We start from the raw sequence: 23,042 nt of genomic DNA on the forward strand, positions 1-23,042 counted from the left end.
TATAAAATGACCACATGGAAACTGGACAAGATAAACAAGAAGAAGGAAAAAGGAGAAGAGTATAAGAGAAGGCATATGAGACAGAAACCTGTCATCTGCTCATCTGTACACTCGGGGGGGGAGGCATAATATATATGCTGAGGACCCCTGCAGACACATGCATCCTCTTTTCTTATAGCGCTAGTCTTTGTGAGTTCATATGAGCTTTGCTCATGTTAACATATAGGAATTAATTTTCTTGGTGTCCTCTACTCTCTTCCTCTAACATTCTCTTGACTCATCTTCTGTGAGGTTCCATGAACTCTGAGAGGGAAGAACTGACATCCTATTTAGGGCTGAGTGTTCAAAGGTCTCTCATTCTCTGCAGTGTTATGCTATGGGTCTGGTTTTCTTCCCAATGTGTGCAGGAGAAGGTGTCTCGTATAATGGCTAAGGAAGGCATTGATCTATGAGTGTGGCAGAATATCATTAGAAGTTATTTTATCACTACATTTTGTTGCTGATTTTTAGACCAACAGTATGTTTCTTTAATGCTATTTTCAAATAACAGTAACTTTGAATTTAATTTAATTACTTTCAGTTTGTTTTTTCTTCATGGATGGTGCTTTTAATATCATACCCAATTCAGGATCTTGATAATTTTATCTTACAGTTTCTTTTGGACACTTAATTTACAAATTGCATGCAGGTATATAATCCATTTGAAAGAAATGTAGAATAAAGTTTGCTATTTTGCATATTGGATAACAAATGTTTCAAACATTATGTGAAAAAAGTTTTCCTTCTCTCCACTGAATGGCCCTGTGCCTTTGTCAAAGATCTGCTGTCTACAGAACTGTACATCTACCTTAATGTTATTCCCAAGCTTTTTGTTTAGTTTTGCTTCATAAATTGAGAAATTAGGTTTTTGCCATTGTCGTTGTTCAGCTTTCATTTTCTTTCTCAAAGGTGTCTTGTTACTTTTGAGATTTGAGTTAGGATTGCATTTTATCTATGAGTCAGTTTTCTTTTTTTTTTTTTTAATTTTTTATGAGATTTTTTTTTCATTTACATTTCAAATGATATCCCAAAAGTGCCTTTATACTCTCCCCGCCCTGCTCCCCTCCCCACCCACTCCCACTACTTGGCCCTGGCGTTCTCCTGTGCTGGGGCACGTAAAGTTTGCAAGTCCCAGGGGCCTCTCTTTCCAATAATGGCCAACTAGGCCATCTTCTGCTACATATGCAGCTAGAGACTCGAGCTCAGGGGGTACTGGTTAGTTCATATTGTTGTTCCACCTATAGGGTTGCAGACCCCTTCAGCTCCTTGGGTACTTTTTCTAACTCCTCCATTGGGGGCCCTGTGTTCCATCCAATAGATGACTGTGAGCATCCACTTCTGTTTTCGTCAGGCACTGGCCTAGCCTCACATGAGACAGCTATATCAGGGTTCTTTCAGCAAAATCTTGCTGGCATATACAATAGTGTCTGGGTTTGTTGGCTAATTATGGGATGAATCTCCGGGTGGAGTAGTCTCTGGATGGTCCATCATTTCATCTTAGCTCCAAACTTTGTNTCTGTAACTCCTTCCATGGATATTTTGTTCCCTATTCTAAGGAGGAATGAAGGATCCACACTTTGGTCTTCTTTCTTCTTGATTTTCTTCTGTTTTGCAAATTGTATCTTGGNTATTCTAAGTTTCTGGGCTAATATCCACTTATCAGTGAGTGCATATCAAGTGAATTCTTTTGTGATTGGGTTACCTCACTCAGGATGATATCCTCCAGATATATCCATTTGCCTAAGAATTTCATAAATCCATTGTTTTTAATTGCTGAGTAGTACTCCATTGTGTAAGTGTACCACATTTTCTGTATCCATTCCCCAGTTGAGGGGCATCTGGATTCTTTCCAGCTTCTGGCTATTATAAATAAGGCTGCTATGAACATAGTGGAGCATGTGTCCTTATTACCAGCTGGAACATCTTCTCGGTATATGCCCTGGAGAGGTATTGCTGGATCTTCTGGTAGTACTATGTCCAATTTTCTGAGGAACCACCAGACTGATCTCCAAAAATACAACTTTGAAATTTATTTCTTGCAAGCAAAGAACTGAACGATTACTTAATGGTATAGTCCTTGCCTGACATGGGCAAGTCCTTACATTCAGTCCTTAGTCTGTGCACACATACACATACACATTTATCATACATCTTTATAGTTTTCAGTGCATATAGCTTATTAATTTTTTATATATCTTTGCATGACAGTTTTTGATCATGACAAAAACATTTTTATCGCATTTTGTCTACCCATAGTGTATAAAATACAGTTGATCTTTGTATGATAAGTTTATATTTTGCAAGCTTATTAAGATTGCTTAAAACTTTAAGTTGCTTCCCCTCAGATTTCCTGGGATTTTCTGCATTCATGTTTATATAATCTGCAAGTGAAGACACTTTTAGGTTTCTAATTTCATTCCTTTTTCTTGCTTTGCTGCATTAGCTAGAACCTTCCAGGCAATGTTGATGAGAAGTGGTGAGAGGAGTATTCTTTTTTCATTTTTAATAAAATTTTTATTCATTTATTTTTACATTCTGACCACAGCTTTCCTTCTCTCTTCTCCTCACCACATTCTCCACCCCCAAAACCCCCCAAACCCCCATCTCTCCCACCTCCTATTCCCCCATCCCCATCCACTCCTTTGCTTCTCATCAGGATAGGGTCAGTCTCCATGGATATCAACCATCAATGGCATATCAAGTTTCAGTACGACCAGGCTCCTGCTTCTCTATAAAGACTAAACAATGCAACTTATTGGGGGAAAGGGGTCCCAAAAGGAGGCAACAGAGTCAGATACAGCTCCTGTTCCCACTGTTAGGAGTCCCACAAGATAATCAAACTGCACAAATATAACTTTATGCAGAAGGCCTCAGTTTGGCCCATGAAGGCTCCCTGGTTGGTTGTTCAGTTTCTATTAGCTTCTATGAACCAGTTTAGTTGATTTTGTAGATTTTCTTGTGATGTCCTTGACATCTCTGACTCCTATAATCCTTCTTCTTCTTCTTCCACAGGATTCACCCAGCTCTGCCTACTGTTTGGCTATAGGTTTCTGCTTCTGTTTCCATCAGTTGATGGGTGAAGCCTCTCTCATGACAGTTGGGCTAGATGCTAATCTATGAGTATAACAGAATATCATTAGCAATCATTTCATTAACTTTAGTTTTTTTTTTTTTTTTTTTTTTTTTTTTTTTTTTTTTTTTTTTGCTTTCTTTCTTTCTTTTTTCGTGTTTGGTTCTCTGGGCTATGAAGCCCCTTGCTTCTGGTTCTCTGGGCACCGTCAGACAATGAATATTTTGTAGGGCAAACTGCAGGCAAGGCAAACTGTAGGTCAGAGGTTTTGTGGTTGGGTTGAGAAGAGACATTCATGTCCCTTTCCTTTCTTTCTTTTTTTTTTTAAGTCATGAATAGCTATTAAAATTTGTAAAGTAGTCCATCTGTGTTTTCATGGTGATGAGCTACCACTTGTATTTTTCCTATTTAAAAAAATAATAAAATGAATTATGTGCTTCATTTTCTGCTGTTAAACCCTATTTATTCTGCCAGTTTAAGCATCTGCTTGCTCTTCATACATTGCCCTTTTCATAAATTGTTGAGTTAAATTTGCTGAAGTTTTATTTTAAATTTTGCAGCGATATCTGTGATGAATTTTCTGTAGTATCTCCATCAGGATTGGTATCAGAAAAATGTCAGCTTCAAAAATTGAGTTTGAAGGTATTTTTTTTTTCTGTCACTGTGTGAGAGTTTGTATACAGTTGTTATTACTTCTGTAAGTGTTTCGTAGAATTCATTGGTTAGACTTTGATGGTTTTTTTTGTTGGAATATTTTCAGTTTTAAGTGCATATCTTTGGTCAAAATATAATCTGGGTATTATATATAAATATAATAAACCTAAACATATAAAACCTAAGTATATTAGGTTTTATATTTATATTTTATATTTTTTCTTGAATGTACCTTGGTAGTTACATATCTTAAAGGTTTTTTTTTTCTATTTTGCCTAAGACTTCATGGGGGCTTTTTGTGCCATTTTCATATGAAGTTTTTAAAGTCTGTGTAATCCTCAGAGATACCCATTCCTGCATATTGAGTTCAGTAATTTATTTCTTTTTTTCTTTTTTAATTTTAAACCCATTTACTAGAGGATAGTCAATTTTATTGGTATTCTCAAATAAAGGTTTTCTCCAATTTGTGCTATAATGCTTAAATGATTTCTCTTTTCTGTTTTTTTTCTCAATAATTTATTCACTTTACATTCTAATCACAGCTCTCCTCCGTCCTCTCCTCCCAGTCCCATACTTATGAATCTCTTCCCTCACTATGCCCTCCCCTTCTCTTCAAAGCAGGGGTAGATCTCCCTTGGGTACACCCCTCCCGGGGACATCTAGCTCCAGCAGAACTAATCACATCCTCCCAACGGAGGCCTAATCAAGCAGTTCCGTTAGGGGAAGAGGATCCAATAACATGCAACAGAGCCAAAGGCAGCACCCACTCCAATTATTAGAGTGCCCACATAAAGACCAAGCTGCACATCTGTCACAAATGTGTAGGTCTAGGTACAGCCGCTGCATGCTCTCTGGTTGGTGGTTCTGTCTCTGTGAATTCCCCTGGTTCCAGGTTGGTTCATTCTGTACCTCTTCTTGTGGTATTCTTGACCCCTCCTGCTCATTCAGTTCTAACTGTCATTCTTCCATAGGACTTGCCAAGCTCCACCTAATGTTTGTCTGTGGGTCACTGTATCTCTTTCTATCTCTACTATTTAATATGCTTGCAGACAGAAACTTAGCATAACTCTTTCCTGAGAGTCTTCATCCAACAGTGGATGGTTTATTTGATTTATCTATTTAAATTTGGTTTCATTCACTTTTTTTCTGGTAGTTCAACATAGAAGTTAAAGTAACTAATTTAAAATAATCTTTTCAAATATGGGCATGAATAAAATGTATGCTGTCCAAATTATTACTTTATCATCCAATAGACATTGCTATACTTATTTGCATTCATTTAAAAATGTATTCTAGCTGGGTGTGGTGGCGCACGCCTTTAATTCCAGCACTCGGGAGGCAGAGGCAGGCAGATTTCTGAGTTCGAGGCCAGCCTGGTCTACAAAGTGAGTTCCAGGACAGCCAAGGCTATACAGAGAAACCCTGTCTCGAAAAACCAAAAAAAAAAAAAAAAAAAAAAAATGCATTCTAATTTTCTTTTTTGACCAATGAGTTATTTAGAATTGTAGGGTTTTATTCCAAATATTTGAGACTTTTTAAAGTATTATTCAGTATTATTCACATACTGACTTCTCATTTGATTCATTATAGTCAAGGAATATACTTTCTATGATATGAATCATATTTTATTTATTAAAAATTGGTTTCCAGGACTACAGATACAATTTCATGTTTAAGAATACTAAAAATAATAATAATAATAATAGTAATGATAAAATGAGGGACAGAGTTCATATCCTGCATCTAAGTAAAAGCTGGTCATAGGCTTGTGAATGGTGGAAACTGCAGCACTGAGGGAGACAGAGATAAGAGGATCACTAGGGATTGTTGGCTGCCAAGATCTCTCCAAAATATAAGTTCCAAGGTCAATGATACCATGCTTCAGAGGAACAATTCATCCAGTGTTTAAGGAGGAAAAACAATACCCTCACAGTGACTGGTAAACACACACACACACACACACACACACACACACACATGCACCAGGAAAAAAAGTTTTTCACAATATATCTACTCTTGGAAAACAATATATTTGAAAAGAAAAGTATTTGAAAAGAATATGTGAAGAATAGAACTGAATTTGAATAGAATAGCAAAAGTTATTGTTGTATGAACTGCTCTACATTACAGTGAGCTACATTGGCTCAAATGAATGATTGATTTCCTCTAGGTCTTCCAGGTTTTTCTCTCTACTTGCCATTCAGAGAAAGTACTGGTATCTGTGACTGTAACAATTGACTTCTTAACTTTGTCTTTCTGTTTTTTTCTCTTAAAAAAACCCATGTTACCCTTTCAATATAAGTACACTGGGCTACAACTAGCTCCCCCTCCTTGATGTGTAGAAGTCCCATCTGTAAGAAGGGGATGAATAGGAGGCACCATCTTTCTTTCTCCTCGAGTTCATTGCTATTTGCCATTTTGTGTCCATCCTTGGAATCTAGTTAACCAGAAAGCTCACCCTAGTTTAGGTAGTTTTATTTGAGAAAATTAATCTAGGCCCTATTATTTCATTTTTAATGCAGGTACAGTTGTCATGGATATAGTGAAACCACTCACCCTCAGAAAGTCCTTAAATGCACACCTCTTTGTACATGGTACAGTACACTGGGCAGCAATAACTGAGCTTAATGGATTATTTGAAAACAGAAACACAAAGTTGGGATGATGCATTTCAGGTATATGAGGGGGTGTGGAAGATAGAAATGGAGATAGACACTACCATATTTAGTTGTATACATGTATGACATTCTCACAAATTAAGACTTTTTTAAAATACTTAAGCAAAAGTTAAAAAACAAACAAAAACAATAGCCTTGCATCCAGTTCAAATCTGGATGTTAAGCCTATGGCCCTCAGTGCCCTGACCTCCTGCATGGTGCCACATTCCTTCTAAGAAATAGTGCTAAGCCCTTCCTACCCTGCACCATTTTACCGCCTTCTGTTGTCCCATTCCCCAACCTGCATTTGCATATTTCTTAATCAACGTCAAGCTCTAGTCAAGTGTGGAATTTTCATGAGCCTATCCTGACGTCCCCATAGAAGTTGTATTTAGTTTTTCGTTGTTATAAGCTTAATTTATGATACCTGTTCTAATCTCTTAGACGTTTTAGACTTGTCTCTCTTTGTACAATCTGTTATTCTTCCTTTTGCATTATTCCTTAAGAAGAGATTCAACTTTTCATATGTCCATTCGTTCAAAGAATTATCATAAAATTATTGCACATAGAAAATGTATCATGCGGTTATAAAATAAATGAGCAAATGAGTTAGTAGATATTTGAAGAATGATTACTTATTACAGATAGATTGAGAATTATCATTTTTTACAAATATGAAGAAAAATGGGACCTTTTAGGAGTTTCTGGTCAAAGTATGGGTAAGGTCTGCTGGGCAAAGGGCAAGAATTAGATGCAGAAATTGCTCTCTGAATAATGATATTGTTTTGCTCAAGGACATTAAGAAAAGATAGGTTAGGATTTTGGAAGATAACATTAAAAACAAAAGCACTTATTTTTTAGTTACTTCCTGAGAAACTCAGAACATTTACTAGTGAGAGAATATTTTCGGGAAGTTGTGGGCTGGCCGGCGGACCATGCATGAAGCGGCAGCATGTGGCTGGGGCAGATGGGAGTGGATAAGGGCAGGAATAAAAGCAGAGGAGGGACTGTGGGTGTGAGCTGAACAGAACACCATGAATGAGAAAAAGAAAAGCTTGGTTGACTTGATATTGAGAAACAAACTGTCTGATGGCAATACCCTTATGGTGTAGATTCACAATACTGAAGAAAAACAATCTTCCTACCAATTAGCCCAGGTAGAATGTCCTGAAAGTCTTGTATCCCCAGTTTCTTCAATTAAAAGTCAAAGCCCACAAAGTAAATGAGATAAGAAACATCTGGGCTTCAGTCTGGGGGACTTTTGTACTACAAGGTCATTAGTATGAACAATGCGCCATCACCAGGGTACAGAGGCAGAAAAACTAGGTAACCCAAATCATGCAGGTCTTCCAAAAATAACCAGATAATAATAATAGTACAGCAGAAATCTTTCGTTTGTGACATCAGGCTACTTTCTACACTCTTACCTTGCCTTACACCATTTGGGATTTTGAGGTCAATTGAACATACAGTGTAGTCAGTGTGTTATGTCTTTTCCTCCCCTCGCCTTTCCCTCTCACAGTGTATCAACAAATGTTGTCATTGTTGGCTGTGAAAACTAACTGTGAGCATCTGCGTTCCTTACCATCTCTTTACCACTCAGCATTTCCTTTAAAATGCTTTCCCCCTACCTCAGCGATCCCTCAAGTACTGTGGGAGCTGTAGCAGGTTTCAGTGTCTTTGGTGAAAGAAAAATCAGAATGTACTATATCTTGAAAGTCTATTCATATTTAATTTAATGACGGTACAAGTGTTTTTCCTTGGTGAAGTACTCAAACATATTTCTTTGTAATTAAGACATTCTGCCTCTGTGCACACCACCTATGGGTCCCAAGAATATAAAAAGTCATGGCTGTCCTTACATTATCTCTGTGAATGCCATCCAAAACAGGAATTAAATGTGACTGCTTCCCTATGCCTAAGCAGCACAACGTTCCTTCTAACTACTTTTAAACTCTAACTGATACAGCTCGAATGATTTGATTAACGTAAGCTTTCTGACTTGTCTTTAGGATAAAATCTTAAGCAACTTGTGGGGTGGTAAAGGTGATATACATGCTACAAAAGAATTAAATCTATGTCTTAAATGAAAGCTGGAGCTAGTTAAAGACACTGCGTGTGCGTGCGTTCCTCACATAGCTGACAGGTGCAGGTGCCTGCCTGTATACCTAAAACATGTGTATGTTACCCACTTGCTGCCGATTCACCATGTTCACTCTAATTCTACCTCTGTGGCCTGCACCCAAAGCTTGTGGTAGAAGCACTTTTCCCCACTTTCTTCCACCTACTTCCTTCCCCCTACACACTTATGGTATGTGCAGTTTTGCCAGACCCACATGAGGACAGGGGAACACTGATGCGATTGCTTCTTGCTTTTTATGAGTGTGGGAATCAAAATACTTCCCAATGAAAACATCTGCCTCTGTTCAAGTCACGCCCAGTTATCCCCTCCCCAAAGAAATGTTCTGATTAACTTTTTTTTAAAGTCTTAAGATAGCAGTTTGTGTAGCCGATCTAATTAAGAAGTTTATGTAACAGATCTGCAGGTTTTTTTTTTTTTTTTTTTTTTTTTTTTTCCTTCTTCAACTGGGTTCTTTGAGCTCAGTTTGAATGTTACCGGCTTTCGATATGCAACGGCCAAGTGCTTCCCGAGCTGAGAATTATCAGCTTCTGTGGGATACAATTGCTTCTTTAAAACAGTGTGAAGAAGCTATGCAACATGCGTTCATTCCGGTAAGGAAAATGCTTTATTTACTTAAGGATTCTTTTATTCATCTCGTTAGTTCTTGACACACTAGAAAGAACGATATTCTATATATTTAAAGACGTATCATCGTTACAGTTAAATCTCTATAGTTCTTGTAGTTCTTGCTCCAGAAAAATGTATGTCTGTTCTTGTTTGCTTTGTATGAATTCTGATTTCTTAATATGACCAAATATTGATTAGTGACAAAGAGTAATAGTGGTCCAAATTAATACCATGAGGACAGTGGTTTCTAATAGTGGCACACACTGAAGATGAAATGTAATATTGATATTCCTCATACTAATATTTGTAGTTACTTGCAGTTTATAGTTCCTGGTACCCAAATAGTAGCTTCAATAACTTTGTCAGGTGGTTTTCATACACAGATCAAAAGGTCTTGAATTAACTTTTGTGTCTTATGCTGATTTAAATAAACTCCAGATTACAGGCTTTCTTAAGAAGTATAGTCATTTCTTCAATAGTGATACTATACTCACATATCTGTGAAGAAGTCTGGCAGAACCTAAAAACACACAAAATGACTCCATAAAAGAGGTTTTCTTGTTCCATTGTTCTTGTAGAAACAACTGCTCTTACAGTTTATTCAACTAGGGGATGAGAGAGCCCACTAACAGGCTGAGGTGACTTAAGCAGTATGTGGAAGAAGCATATTAAAGTAGTTGAGTCTTTTTAAAAATGTGTTTTTAAAGCATTGAGGTAACAAATGAAGAATGATGGAAAAGTCTTCAAAATTAATACTTATTAAAAATCACTACAAACTTCCTCTAAAAAAATATACTACGTGTGGCATGGAAACTCAAGAGTTATGCTTCCTTCAACAATTGAAAAGTCCAAATATTCTTTAAAGTTCAAATTACTCTCAAAGTCCTCATATTGTACATAATAATGATTTTTTCTGCATTTTAGAAATCATCTAGTTGTTTCAAAGAAACTGCCTGCTGTATTTGAGTTCCTTCTAACTGAATTCTGTGTTCTTGTTGTATGACTAAAGGCCAATCTTGAATATCAATAGCGTAACACACAGTTTCTGTAAGGAATTTTAAAAATGGGTGTTTGGAAACTCTCAGGGTCATATGAAGTTACAATGATTCTGATTTTAACTGGAACACATATATTAAGTTTGTTTCTATGTTTGTCAAACTCTTCTTTCTTTCTTTTATCAAGAACATTAAGCATTTACTCTTTAAGCAATGATTTCTTAGAAATAATTGTTTTCCCCATTCATGGATGCTAATAAAAATCTCTAATTAATTGTCAAAAGTATTTAAGTATTTTATTTTTTTTCTTTCTGAAATTTTGTAATTTTTCAGAGAGAAGCTGCTGGCAAATATCCAATGTTTCAAAAATATTCTGATTATTAAATATGTATCATCATAGTTTTTGAAAAAAATAAGAAAGTATAGCTAATGTTAAAAGAACAAGTGAGGGTAATGCTCTTTGAATTGACCCTCAGTTCAGTTTGATGAGTTTATTTTGGACCTTAGAAAAATGACTCTGACCCCACCTACATGTAATCTATAGCCTTGTGATTTGCATTTTATATACTTATATGTGCTTTTATACACAAACATGTATATTTGCTTACACACATATACACATATACAATTACATATGGTATTTCAGTTTAGTGATAGCCTTCGCTGTTTAGAATATTTCAAATACTGTGCTGGTGCTGTCATAGTAAAGAAATGACAGATTGTTTGCCTCAGTTAATTGCCCCCTATAAAAATAATCCTAATATCCCATTGTGTAAATGAACCACATTTTCTGTATCCATTCTTCAATTGAGAGGCATCTGGGTTGTTCCCAGCTTCTGACTCTTACAAATAAGGCTGCTATGAACACAGTGGAGCATGTCTCCTTGTATGTTGGAACATCTTTTGGGTATATGCCCAGGAGTGGTATATCTAGATTTTCATGGTAAAACTATTTCCAATTTTCTGAGGAACTGCCAGATTGTTTTCCAAAGTGGTTTTACCAGCTTGAAATCCCACCAGCAGAGGAGTGTTCCTCATTCTCCACATCCTTGCCAGCATTTGGTGCTGCCTGAATTTTATCTGAGCCATTCTGTTTGGTGTAAGGTGGAATCTCAGGGTCATTTTGATTCTATGCTTGCTGACAGGAGCCTGGTATAGCTGTCCTCTGAGAGGTTCTGCCAGCACCTAATACAGATGCAAATACTCACAATCAACCATTGAACTGAGCCCAGGGACCCCAATGGAAGATTTAGGGGGAGGACTAAAGGAGCTTAAGTGGAAGAACAACAATATCAACTAACTGGAACCCCAGAGCTCCCGGGGGAGGGGTGACTAAACCACCAACAAAAGAGTAAACATGAATGGGTCCATGGCTGCAGCTGCATATGTAGCAAAGGATGTCCTTATCTGGTATCAATGGGAGGGGAGGCCCTTGGTCCTGTGGAGGCTCTATGACCCAGTGTAGGGGGATGCCAAAGAGGTGATAAGGGAGTGGGTGGGTGTGTGGGTAGGTGGAGGAGCACCTCTTAGAGGCAAAGCAGAGAGTAGATCAGATTGTGGGGTTGCAGAGGGGAGACTGGGAAGGGAAGAACATTTGAAATGTATATAAATAAAATAACCAATAAAAATGTTAACAAAAAATAATCCTAATAATTTTAAAAGTGAATTATTTCAAAATAAATGTGGTATAGTAAGTGTATATATAATTATATAATATATCAGTGGCGCTGATCTTAGGGAATCTGGCTTGAACAGCTCCAAAGCAGATAAATGCTCACCCCTGCATGTACTTGGAATACTGTGTATATTCCAAGGAAATGATGAGAATGGTCTGGAACTTACACGCTCTGGAACATTTCTCGTACACAGAAACTATACGGGAGACCGAAATCAATACCATTCTGTAAACCAGTTCTGTAAACTCTGATGTACAATCTAAAACTGTAGTGGTCGTCTATCTCCAGGTAATAACCCTCTAACCATATACTCTAACATTGACTGTAGTGGCAATAAACGTGGAGTAACCCATACTGTATCATATAACTCAAAGAAGTTTGCAGAGAGGAAGGAAACCAAACTGTGACACTCTTCAAGTTCTAGATTTGATTCACAAATCAGATCATACCCTATAGTGATGAGATAGAAGTCAACTCGGGACTTTTAGGTTCATCTGCCAGACCCAATGGCCCTGAGCTCAGAATAACAACAAAGATTTTCCCATGTCTTTTAGTATTAAGTGCTTGGCTCATGTAAGTTAATAAATATTGGATGCAGGGATGAGTAAGCATCTTTCATGAAATCTTAGGAACTCAATCTACCATAGAACTTTGGGGTATCTTCTGGTATCTCTGGGTATCAGAGAAATCTGAGAGTTTTCCATTTTATTAAAAAGGTTACATACATTTGTAAAATAGCCTGAAAGTTAGTAGGCCTTTTTTTTGTAAAGACATATGCTTATTTTTATTTATTTATCAGCTTGTTGAGCTCATTACTGTGTTCTGGAGCCCTCGTTATCTAACTGCTAGCCGCTCTTCTCCTCCCATGATAAGGGCACAAAGAGAAGTCTCTATTTTTTGAGGCGCCATCACTTCATCAGAGACTTCATGGCCTCTTGACTCAATACTGCTTACTGACTCTTCCCTCTGGGTTGTTTTCCTATAGGCTGATAGTCATCATGGTGGGATTTAGTTAACTCATTCACTCTGGGATTCCATATGCTGTTAGTGCAATCCAGCCTCCCATATTGTTACTAGGCACAAGGCTTCTGTCAATAAAAGACCAGGTGCGATAGTATTCTTTCACCTTCTTCAATAGCATTAGTTTTCAGTTCAGGTTCCTCAACTGGCTTACCTCATTGCTCCTCCTGTACCAGTACCCTACCCTAACATTAAATTCAAAGTGCCTCAAATGGCTTTCTGTGTGGACAGAGAACCTTGTTACACTTGCCAGCGAGTGACCAGAGAAGCAGAGATAAAAATGTGGACGAAAAGGAAAGAACAAAGCTGGAAAAAAGATGAACAAATTAACTGAGAATACCAGGCCTCGGTGTGAGAGTATGCCATTCCAGAAGTGACTCACATTCTCCCTCCCTCCCTTCCCACAAGCCTGACATCACATGGCACGCCTTTTCTTTCTTTAGAAAGCCTGATGAACAGTGAGTAGGGACTCAAGTAAACTGCTCTGTGAGATGACACTGCTGTCATTACTCCCATGTTACAAAGTCAGTGGGGCTAGGTTCCTTGTCAACAGCAAATAGCCAGTAAAACCAGGAGTCCTGGCCTCCTAACACCTAACCCACTTGATTTTATCCTTAGCCTGCCCTTTTTGTTTCCTTCCTTCCTTCTTTCCTTCCTTCCTTCCTTCCTTCCTTCCTTCCTTCCTTCCTTCCTCCCTCCCTCCCTCCCTCCCTCCTCCCTCCCTCCCTCTCTGCTTCCCTCTGTCCCTGCCCCTCCCTTTCTTTCTTCTTTCTTTCCTTCCTTTCATCCTTCTCTCCTTCCTTCCTTCCTTTCTTCCTTCTTTCTTTCCTTCCTTTCATCCTTCTCTCCTTCCTTCCTTNTCTTTCTTTCCTTCCTTTCATCCTTCTCTCCTTCCTTCCTTCCTTTCTTCCTTCTTTCTTTCCTTCCTTTCATCCTTCTCTCCTTCCTTCCTTCCCTCCTTTCTCCCTTCCTCCCTCTCTCCCTCCCTCACTCCCTCCCTCCCTCCTCCTCCCCTCCATCTCTGCCTCCCTTTCTTCCTTCCTTCTATCTGTCTTTTTCATTTATTTGTGTGTATTTTATACTTTATGGATTTCTCTTATGTACCCCCCCACCCATGACCCTGTGACTCTCGTGGCAATATCATATGCTTCTTTTTTCTCCCTATATTCTGCTCTGCTAAAAACAGTACCTAAAACAATATCTCTGCTAAGTGACTCTATAGTGGCTGATTGACCCAGGAGAGTGCCAATTTAAGCAGTGATGAGATGAGAAAGAGGAAGTGATCCTTTTTGTCTATGTATTCTTAAAATGTGCCTTCTCAGCTCCAGGATGCCTTCCCTTGACTGCCACTGATTCTTCTTTGGGAGCCTGCTTAGGTCAGCTCTAAATAGCAGTTGTTCAGTAATGGCTTCCAGTCCTAGTTCATGGTGTTCCGAGAGTGTTTTGTCCTCTCTGAGTTCTAAATATTATTTGACCCATCATCTTCTGTCTTGCTGGATTTCTTTTTCTATTTTATTCTTATTGCTTTCACTTCCTTGTCTGTTTAGTAATACCCAAATTTTTGTTCTAGAACTTTGTGAAGAATATGAATAAACTTATTCAAGTTCTAATACTAAAGAATTCCTGACAGTAAACACATTAGGATGACTAAATGTCATCTCTATGGAGACATTTAGTCTAAGGTGGGGGTGGGGGAGGGGCACTTAACTAGACATGACCTGGATAATTACAGCATTGTAACTGAGTGCATTTTTGAAGATTGTTGGTAAAGTGTAATGAGTTGCTGCCATTTGCTTTTAAATAAAACAAAAATACAACAAAACTCATCTCTACCTCAGATATGTAGTTTGCAGTATGTACCTGGGACACACACACACACACACACACACAATGACACTGAATACAGAATGCCTTCCTTGTATTCCAATATTGCTCATTGTAGAGTGTTTTTATTAACACATCAATTCCATGGTATTAGCACAGATATGTGATATTGTACAACACAGTAAACTCCATACTCAGCCATTCCCACATGCCTCACACATTCTGGAAACTGAAAAAAATTAGAACTCCTCAAGTATTTGTTGCAGCAAAAACAAGCAAATAAATTGTTCAAAATTAAGAATAGAAGCTTGCTCTAGTAGCAAAAAGAATTAAAAACAATGTACATCAAATCCTATCTAGAGCTGGTATTAGTATACTACTAATATCTAATGCATCGGTTAAATATTTTTAAGTGGGAATATGTCCAAAAGCAATGGCATTTGTCTATTTTTTAATATTAAAATGCAGAAAGAGAAAAGATTTGTTCAAGTGGACACACTAAGAAAAGGTCAGAGATCTAATGATAAGTCCTGTCACATAAACACACAACCTACCTACCTACCTGCCTGCCTGTCTGTCTGTCTGTCTGTCTGATCTATCATCTATCATCTATCATCTATCTATCTTTCTATGTTTGGGGTCCTGACTGTAAGGAAGGGTTTCAATAGAAAACAAGAGAAAGAAGAGATATACATAATGATGCAGTCTAAGCAAGGTTTGGTCCTCTGCCCACCACTGTCCCAAATCCAAGAACTTCCTGCAAAATTAATATGTCCTATAAGGTCCTCTGACAAATTAAATTGCAAATCTTTATCCAGGGGATTAGTTCTTCTTTTGGGTACCTGAAGGGCTTCAGACTTCTCCCAGAATAACATTTTTGGAGAATTTTGATTTGGGGGATTTTTTTTTCTTTCAATAATATCATGGCAAAAGAAAGTAGTACAAATGTCTGTTTAGAATATATTCTTTCTGGCCACATAGGCTAGTGATATTTCCCTATTCTTTATGAAACTTGCCTGTATCTTAAGCTGATATAATTAACAGAATACAATTAGAAACCAGTGCTAGAACCCATTCAGTTAGATCCAGGTACTGTGTGTAAGAACCATAACTTTTCAGCTTTTCATTGCTTTTGGAAGAGCTGGTGTAAGCAACCCCACCTTGTCAGTTTGAGATTATGCCTCCCCATGGCACCTAGGCTGGCCTTAATTTAAAATCTTCTTGCTTCAGTTTATGTGCTGGGATTACAGACACTTCTCATTTTTAACTTGTATAGAAACTAAAAATTTACTTTACCACTGCTGTTAGTGGGCCTGTTGCTACTACAGCTAGACTTATCTTCCTTCCATTGCCTTTCTTACTACAACTTTCAAAAAAAAAAAAAAAAAAACTATAAAGTCAATTAGTTTTCATTACAGGACCAGAAATATTCCAACAGATCAAACACTACTAGACTGTCTAGTTTACGGCTTTATCTGATTCATAGGTTTGGCTAGGCTTAGGGCCTTATTTCTGCTGGGTCTAATCTTTCCTCTGGAACTTAATAGCCTGGGTGATTTACTCAGACTCCAATCCTCGGTTTTCTCCTATATAAATCTAGATACTACATTGTTGGAGGAGTCCTTGAGATTTACTGAGATATGAGTTAAACTTTCATGATAATTCTTAACCAAATAATGTGCTTAATCAGGATTGCTCCCACTCTTATGAGTGTTGTTGAAATTTTGAGTGTTGTCCCAAAGTAATATTGCTCTCACAAGTTATAGAGTGCATTCATACAATACCTTAGTGTCTTTTTATTGTATGTGAGATTTGACTAGATAATATATCATTTCCATTTAAAAATGGCTTGACATTTCAGAAAGATGAATTCAATCTAACAACAGCATCATAAAGGTGAGGTGTCTTCAACTCCTGCCTGCTGATTCCCATTGGAAGCTATTTGTAGTGACACTTTAGCCATATTCAAATGGGAGTTATAGTTAAAATCAGAAATCATCTAATCCTTCTTAATAATTTCCCTGAACTTTGATGTAAGTTAGAGAGTTAGGTGACATGACCAAGTTCCATCAATCCCAGATACTATTGCAGAGAGCAGAATTGTGGGGTCCATGCACACTTGAAAGTAGACAGTCCAAAACTTCCTATGGAGCAGGAGTGGATACAGAGGAGACAGGAGATGCACATCTTCCAATATCCAATTTAAAAAGAGCTACTCCATTTTCTGATTTGTTGATAATACCCACTGTGAATAACACCAATTGAGGTTATAGTTCATGTGTGTGGCTGCTATTTCAGTGAACACATATGTCTGAGAGTGCAGAGGAAAGAAAACTTTAGCCTAAAAACTATCATTAACTTCTAACTTCAGACACAGTTGCTTTCTGTCTCTGTCTCTAACACCATCTGTCTCTCTGTCTCTGTCTCTATCTCTGTTGTCTCTTTGTCTCCCCCTAACCCCCGTGTATATCTGCAAGTGTATAAATGAATATGAAGGACCTCAGACATGATTTCTCACAATACTACCCACTCTGTTTTTGAGTCAGGGTCTCTCACTGGCCTGGTACTCACTCATTCTGTTAGATTGACTGGATGTGAGTTCTGGGGACTACCCTGTGTCATCCCCTCCAAGATGAGGAACTACAAGTATATGGCATTGCTCCTGAGTATTTTATGAGTCGTGGGCATCAGACTCGGTTCCTTGTGCTTGCACAGTAAACACTTCACCAATTAAGCTATATTCCCAGCTCCAATATTCCTTCATTTCACTCTGGAACACTGTTGAATACTGCGCCTGGGATAATAGGTGAGTTGAGCAAGCAAAATCCTTGTGTTACATACAGAATAATTGACCATTAGAATGCATTTTCAAAACAGAAAAGCCAAGAAAATCATACTGCTACCCTAGGAAGCTAAGGCAGCTGCAAGACCAGGAACTGGTTGGCATTTCAGATTTATAGTCTCTTGGCTTGAAGAACAAAGAGTCCATTGCTTATTTAATGACAATGTACAAGGACATCTGTATAATACCTTCTCTGCCACCAACAAATGCCAGCAGCAGCTAGCAAGCCTCTGTTTTCTAAATACCACCTTTTCTTTCTTATACATCCTCAGTGATTTTTCTTCATTAAAACAGTCCTAGCAGGGATTAATCTTGAGGCAAAAACGAAGATGAGCTAGCTTGTTAGGTATTTAGCATTATCATAATTTTAAGATGGAAAAAAAAAATAAAACTAAAGTATTTTCCACCTTGTTTCTTTTGTCACCCCAACCAAGCGCTCACTTCCTGAGACAAGGCTTAAAGACCGATCATAGACATGAACACATCATAATCAATAACAACTGCTCAGCAATGAACAGAAGCACAACTCTCATCCCTCATCCCTCGTAACACTTCCTCTCACTCAAAAGACTTAAGTGTGAAATGTTTTATGACTTTATCCATTACTTCATCTACATTTCAAGCAGTGCATGATTGAGAATTAAACTATGATTAGTAGAAGTAAAAGGAAGACAGTGGATTTTTTTTTTTTTTTTGTCCTGGAGTTAGGACTTAAGAAACATGAAGAAAAGTGAAACAAGAAGAAAGAGCTCGGGGCAAGTCTCTGCTTCCCGTCAAATCTTTAGAACACTTCAATTTAAAAAAAAAAAAAATAAATGGATATTTTATTTATTTACATTCCAAATGTTATTCCCTTTCCCAATTACTCCACTGAAGCCCCCTATTCCATCCCTTCTCTCTGATTTTGTTTGTTTCTAATGCTAGTGTCAGGAATAGGACCCAGGACTTGGTGACCGCCGGCCAAGTGCTCTACTACTGAACTATATCGCCAGACTTTCTATATTATATTCTTGAGGCCACAGTTAACCAGTTTGCAAGGGAAATGTATAGACTATAAAAAATTGAATAAGAGGATGAGGAATCAAAATTTAATGAACATTCATTCCGCCATACAATACCTCACAGATTGGCCAATTCTTTAGACACCTATTTATATCATTCACCTTTGTCTCATTTAACTTTTGTCTTTCCTTTCAGCCTGTCTTCTTAAAGTCCATGTGGTAGAATGGTAATAACAGAGTGAGTCTTGTCCCTGAAGGTAGAATTGCACATCCAGCACCAGCCCCTCTCCACTCCCCAGTGCTTCCCAGTAGGGTAAAATTTATGATGAGTGAAATCACCTCCTGATGAGACACACGCTTAGAGGTCACTCATTGTACACTTTACTTTTCAACTAGAGTGAACTCTTGTGAGGAGTTGTGAACAAGGAATGAGTCAGCACTCGGGTGATTTCCTGTAATCCTGCTTCCCACCTTAATTTGTAAAGTGAAGGAGAGCTGATAAAAGGGAAGGTGGAGAAGAAGGTGGGAGAGAGAGAAGGAGAAAATGGAAGAGGGAAAGGACACAGAGAAGGAAGAAGAAGAAAAGTGGAACAGAAGCACATGGCCTGGAGAAATCGCAAGTTCTAAGGGGTCTCATAGATGTGGAAGATGGTAGTGTAGTGATAGAGCTGTGCATTAGACACACAGCATGTATTCATATTAACTGAGTTGTATTTTCACTGCCTGGGCATATTTCGGTTGGACATTTACCACAACATTTGACTTTTGATAGCCAGGGAGGAAATACTAAAGATATCAAGTTGACTTTATTATAAATAACTTGAAATACTTTTGTGCCAAAGTGGGTAGTTATGGAGTAAAATTTAAAAATATATATATTCATTGTTAAGATAAAACATGAGATATTAAATGTGTTTAGTTTGAGTTAGACCTTTGGTTAAAAGCACTGTAGAAGTCAGTTTGCTTTGTCCATGATCTCTGAGTCCCCACCTTTCCTCCAAATTCCATGTTCCTCCAAAATATTCAAGTTCTTCTAAAATGTATGGTAGGATCCTAACTTTGGGCAGTGCTGCCAGCAGTGACTTACTAATGGATTCTGAGTCAAGATGAGCAGACTTCATCTCTACTAGTTATTAGTGTAGTGACCTTGGACAAGTTGGGTTAGAGGCCAGTATATCACCGAGCTGGTCTGTGAAAGCCGTATAAATTGAGGTCATAATTCTTCAGCTGGTAATGAGGATCCAAAAGTGTGAGCTCAAACTGCCTGTGTATGTGAGAACCAGACATGTTCTGCAGAGAGTCCCTCTTGGTGGATATACCTTAGTTTAGAATCATACAGAAGGGAGCCCATCAGTGATGTGCAAGAGCTTTCCATATAATGAAGCCATTGTCCTTTCTACCTATTTCACTAATTCCGTTGTCTTAAAGGTTAACTCATAAATCTTTATTTTGCTCTTATTATACTTTCATAGAACTAAATGCCAACTAACAATCTTTCTATAAATAGGGTAGTAATGAAGTGAAATGTGGGGTTTACCCACCCAAACAGTTTAATTTTTGAGAAGAAATTATACATATGATATATGAACATATGTACCATCAAAGCCTTTTAAGCAGAAAGATCAGTGATTGCTCATCTCGGTAATCAACTGAACACACCAGAAAGGGGGAAATTCCTTTGCAGAAGTGCCTGTGTTAGACTCCGTGTCTATGCAGCTTTTGTTTGATGAATGTTAACTGATTGATATAGGAGGGTCTGATCAATAAGAAAGGTAGCTGAATGTGAGGCTGGGAGAAACAGAAAGCACCATTGCCCTGTGGTCTCTGATGCAGTCCCTGCTTGAGCTCCTGCCCTGGCTTCCCTCCAGGATACACCTTAACCTGTAACATGAAATAAACCTTTCCCTCCTCAAGCTGCTTTTGGTCATGATGTTTATCAGAGTGTCCAAAAACAAAGTAGGACAGAACTGAATTTAAAGCCATGATGCTTTCATATAACTTGTTTTCATAATTATTTATAACCTACTGTGAACTGTAATCATACAGGTAATGAGGGCTTCATAAATGTTGGGGGTGGGGTAGAGTCTTGATATGCTAAGAGGGGGAAACTCAAGGAGAATTTTGGATACTAGATTGCTCTTCTGGGATAAAGAATTTGCTTAGGTTCATAAGAATGGAGACCACTACTGACTTAGAGTGTAGAAGCAGAAAGACAGAAAAGCAAAGGTGCTGTATAGGCACGCACAAGTATGTTCTTGTAGGAGTGACTCCTGCCACGTGGAAAGATAGTCTAAAAGGAAAGGCAATCTGAATAACAGAACCACGAGATTTGCAGCTCTTGGAAACTTCTAGTATCCACACCAAGGATGGCTCTGAGAATAACACCATATGGAATGAATCAGTGATTAGAGTAGATATGGTTCCTGTGGCAACAGCCACACTGTCTGAACCATACCTGAGGTCTGAGAATGTGACTCCGTTTTGCCTGGGATCTTCACAGAGCATTTATGCAAATAATGTAAACAGAGATGTTTTTTCTCACCAGGAATTGGGGTTTGAGGTATTGTGGGTGGATAATAAAGACAAGGGGCTTAAGAATCAAAAGGCTTGGGTTTGAGAGCTGCCTTTGATTTACTCCAGATGTCTAAATGACAAGTTCACTGAATCACCATTAGCTTCTGTTTATTTATCTATAGACAGGAGAAAACACATTCTCCCCGGGGTTATATAAGGAATAAATAATGATACACAGCATAAAATCTTGCCTTTTTGCCTGGCACAGTGGGAACTTGGTCTATCAATATTTTTTCCTTCTCTCTTCCTGTGGAAATTTAATTAGCAAATATGGATGAACATTTTATATATGGTGTGAAACATAATATCGGCGTTTGAAATAATTATCAACTTGGGTTTGGTATTGATCTCAAGATCAACTTTTCACGAGCCATTTATTTTAGCTTGTGTACTAAATACAAGGAAGAATGAGGAGACAGTCCAGGGTCTAGAGTCTCCATAACTAACTGCCCAAGCAGTCTAATCCCAGTACTGGTGAATCCAATGGAAACATCAAGGAAACCATTTGATTCCCTGGTCCTTTCTTTCTGTATCTCATCTCCAGACTCCATGGTGCTGTGTGCACGAAGGAGAAAGAGATCATTAATTTAGTCTAACTGAGTTCTTTAGAGTCTCATCAATTTTCTGCAAAGGATTTCATTTCCTTGAATGTTATTTTATGTGTAGTGCTGGGGATCCTGGGTTTCAAATATGGTAAGGGAAATCCTCTGTTACTGAGCTGTAACCAAAGCATAGATATCCTTGTGTTAGAGGATCAACTCTCCATAGAAAAACGTTAATCCAAGGGGCACAATACTAACTGTGGTATTGATGAAGAAACTCATTGAGTAGAATAGACTCCTGTCTACTCATCCAGTCTCTACAAGGTTAGGAAACTAGTCCTGAATAGTGAGTGGCTATGAGTTACTGTTTTGGGAAAAAGACATAGGTTCAACATTTTTTTTTTGTTCCAAGCTGAACGTTAGAAAGGTTACTTCACACCGTTTAAAAAAATCCATTAGGATAGTCGGTGTTATCATTAAGAAAGTTCGTTGTACTCAGGAATATAAAGCTGTACAATCATGAATTTTAAGAGAGCTTGGTCTATAGACCAAGAACCTGTTTCCAGTAAACAAACAAACAAACAAACAGTGTGAGAGAGGGATTCAAAAGAAATTGGTGTATCGGAGTTGAATTTGTTCATGTGAATAAACATGAACCTACTATTCAGTATTTCTATTTTTGAGCAAGGCTCATGATAAATGAGGTAGGTTGCCATGTATAGGGTTTGGTTTGGTTTGGATTGGTTTGGTTTGGTTTGGTTTGGAAGGAGGGCAAGATCCAAGGTCTTGGCTTCTTCAGCTGTTAGCCTATAGTGAAGTCCAATTTGTTAATCCCTTATGCATTCCTGTTGCTTTTTTACCCACTCTTCTTGCCTCTGGTTCTTTGCTGTGAAGAGCATGCTCTGTTCACTGCAGATTTTGCATAAATTAGTTGACAAGAACCCACTGTGAATTTAGTAGCACTAGCTACTAGTATGGGTGGTTAGAGAGCACTGCACTTATCTGGTTGGTATTATGGAGAAGGGAATGTGAAACAACAGTATTTTAAAGAGCAAAAATCTAAATCCTGTGTCAACATAACATTCTATTTTTAGGGCTTCACATGCATTATTTTTCCACATCACTTTTTGAGAAATAGGTTAACTAGAAAATAGCATTGTCCCATTTTTTAAAAGCAGACGTTTGCAGTAGATTAGGGGGACCTAGAAACCTTGTGAGAATTGGGAAATTGAATCTCAGTATAAAGAGAAACTTCTCTTCAGAGTATAAAAGAGAAACTCCTAATTTTCCAGGCCAGAAAAGAAAAAAAAAAGTAGATAAATATAAAGGAAAAGGGAAAGGGGAAAAAGGAATCATTTCAGTCTGCTTACCTCAAATTCAACAAATCAATTAGAAAATT

At 37.9% G+C, this 23,042-nt stretch overlaps 1 protein-coding gene across 23 annotated transcripts in view; it reads left to right on the forward strand.

The window, feature by feature from the left end:
- The window catches only part of Dlg2 (discs large MAGUK scaffold protein 2), a 1,883,913-nt gene that overhangs the window by 1,182,376 nt on the left and 678,495 nt on the right, over window positions 1–23,042 (forward strand). For 3 of the 23 annotated variants that reach the window (XM_029535308.1, XM_021215112.2, XM_029535329.1), the window contains exon 1: window positions 9,046–9,153. The exons of 19 other annotated variants lie outside the window; for them this stretch is intronic. In XM_029535308.1, coding sequence (XP_029391168.1) covers window positions 9,049–9,153 — 105 coding nt within the window. In that variant the 5' untranslated portion in view covers window positions 9,046–9,048. Of the gene's footprint in view, window positions 1–9,030; window positions 9,154–23,042 lie in introns of those variants that run through there. One more of the 23 variants, XM_029535323.1, reaches the window with a different exon arrangement.

Source organism: Mus pahari, chromosome 1, assembly GCF_900095145.1.
Source record: "Mus pahari chromosome 1, PAHARI_EIJ_v1.1, whole genome shotgun sequence".
NCBI classification, from domain to species: Eukaryota; Metazoa; Chordata; class Mammalia; order Rodentia; family Muridae; genus Mus; species Mus pahari.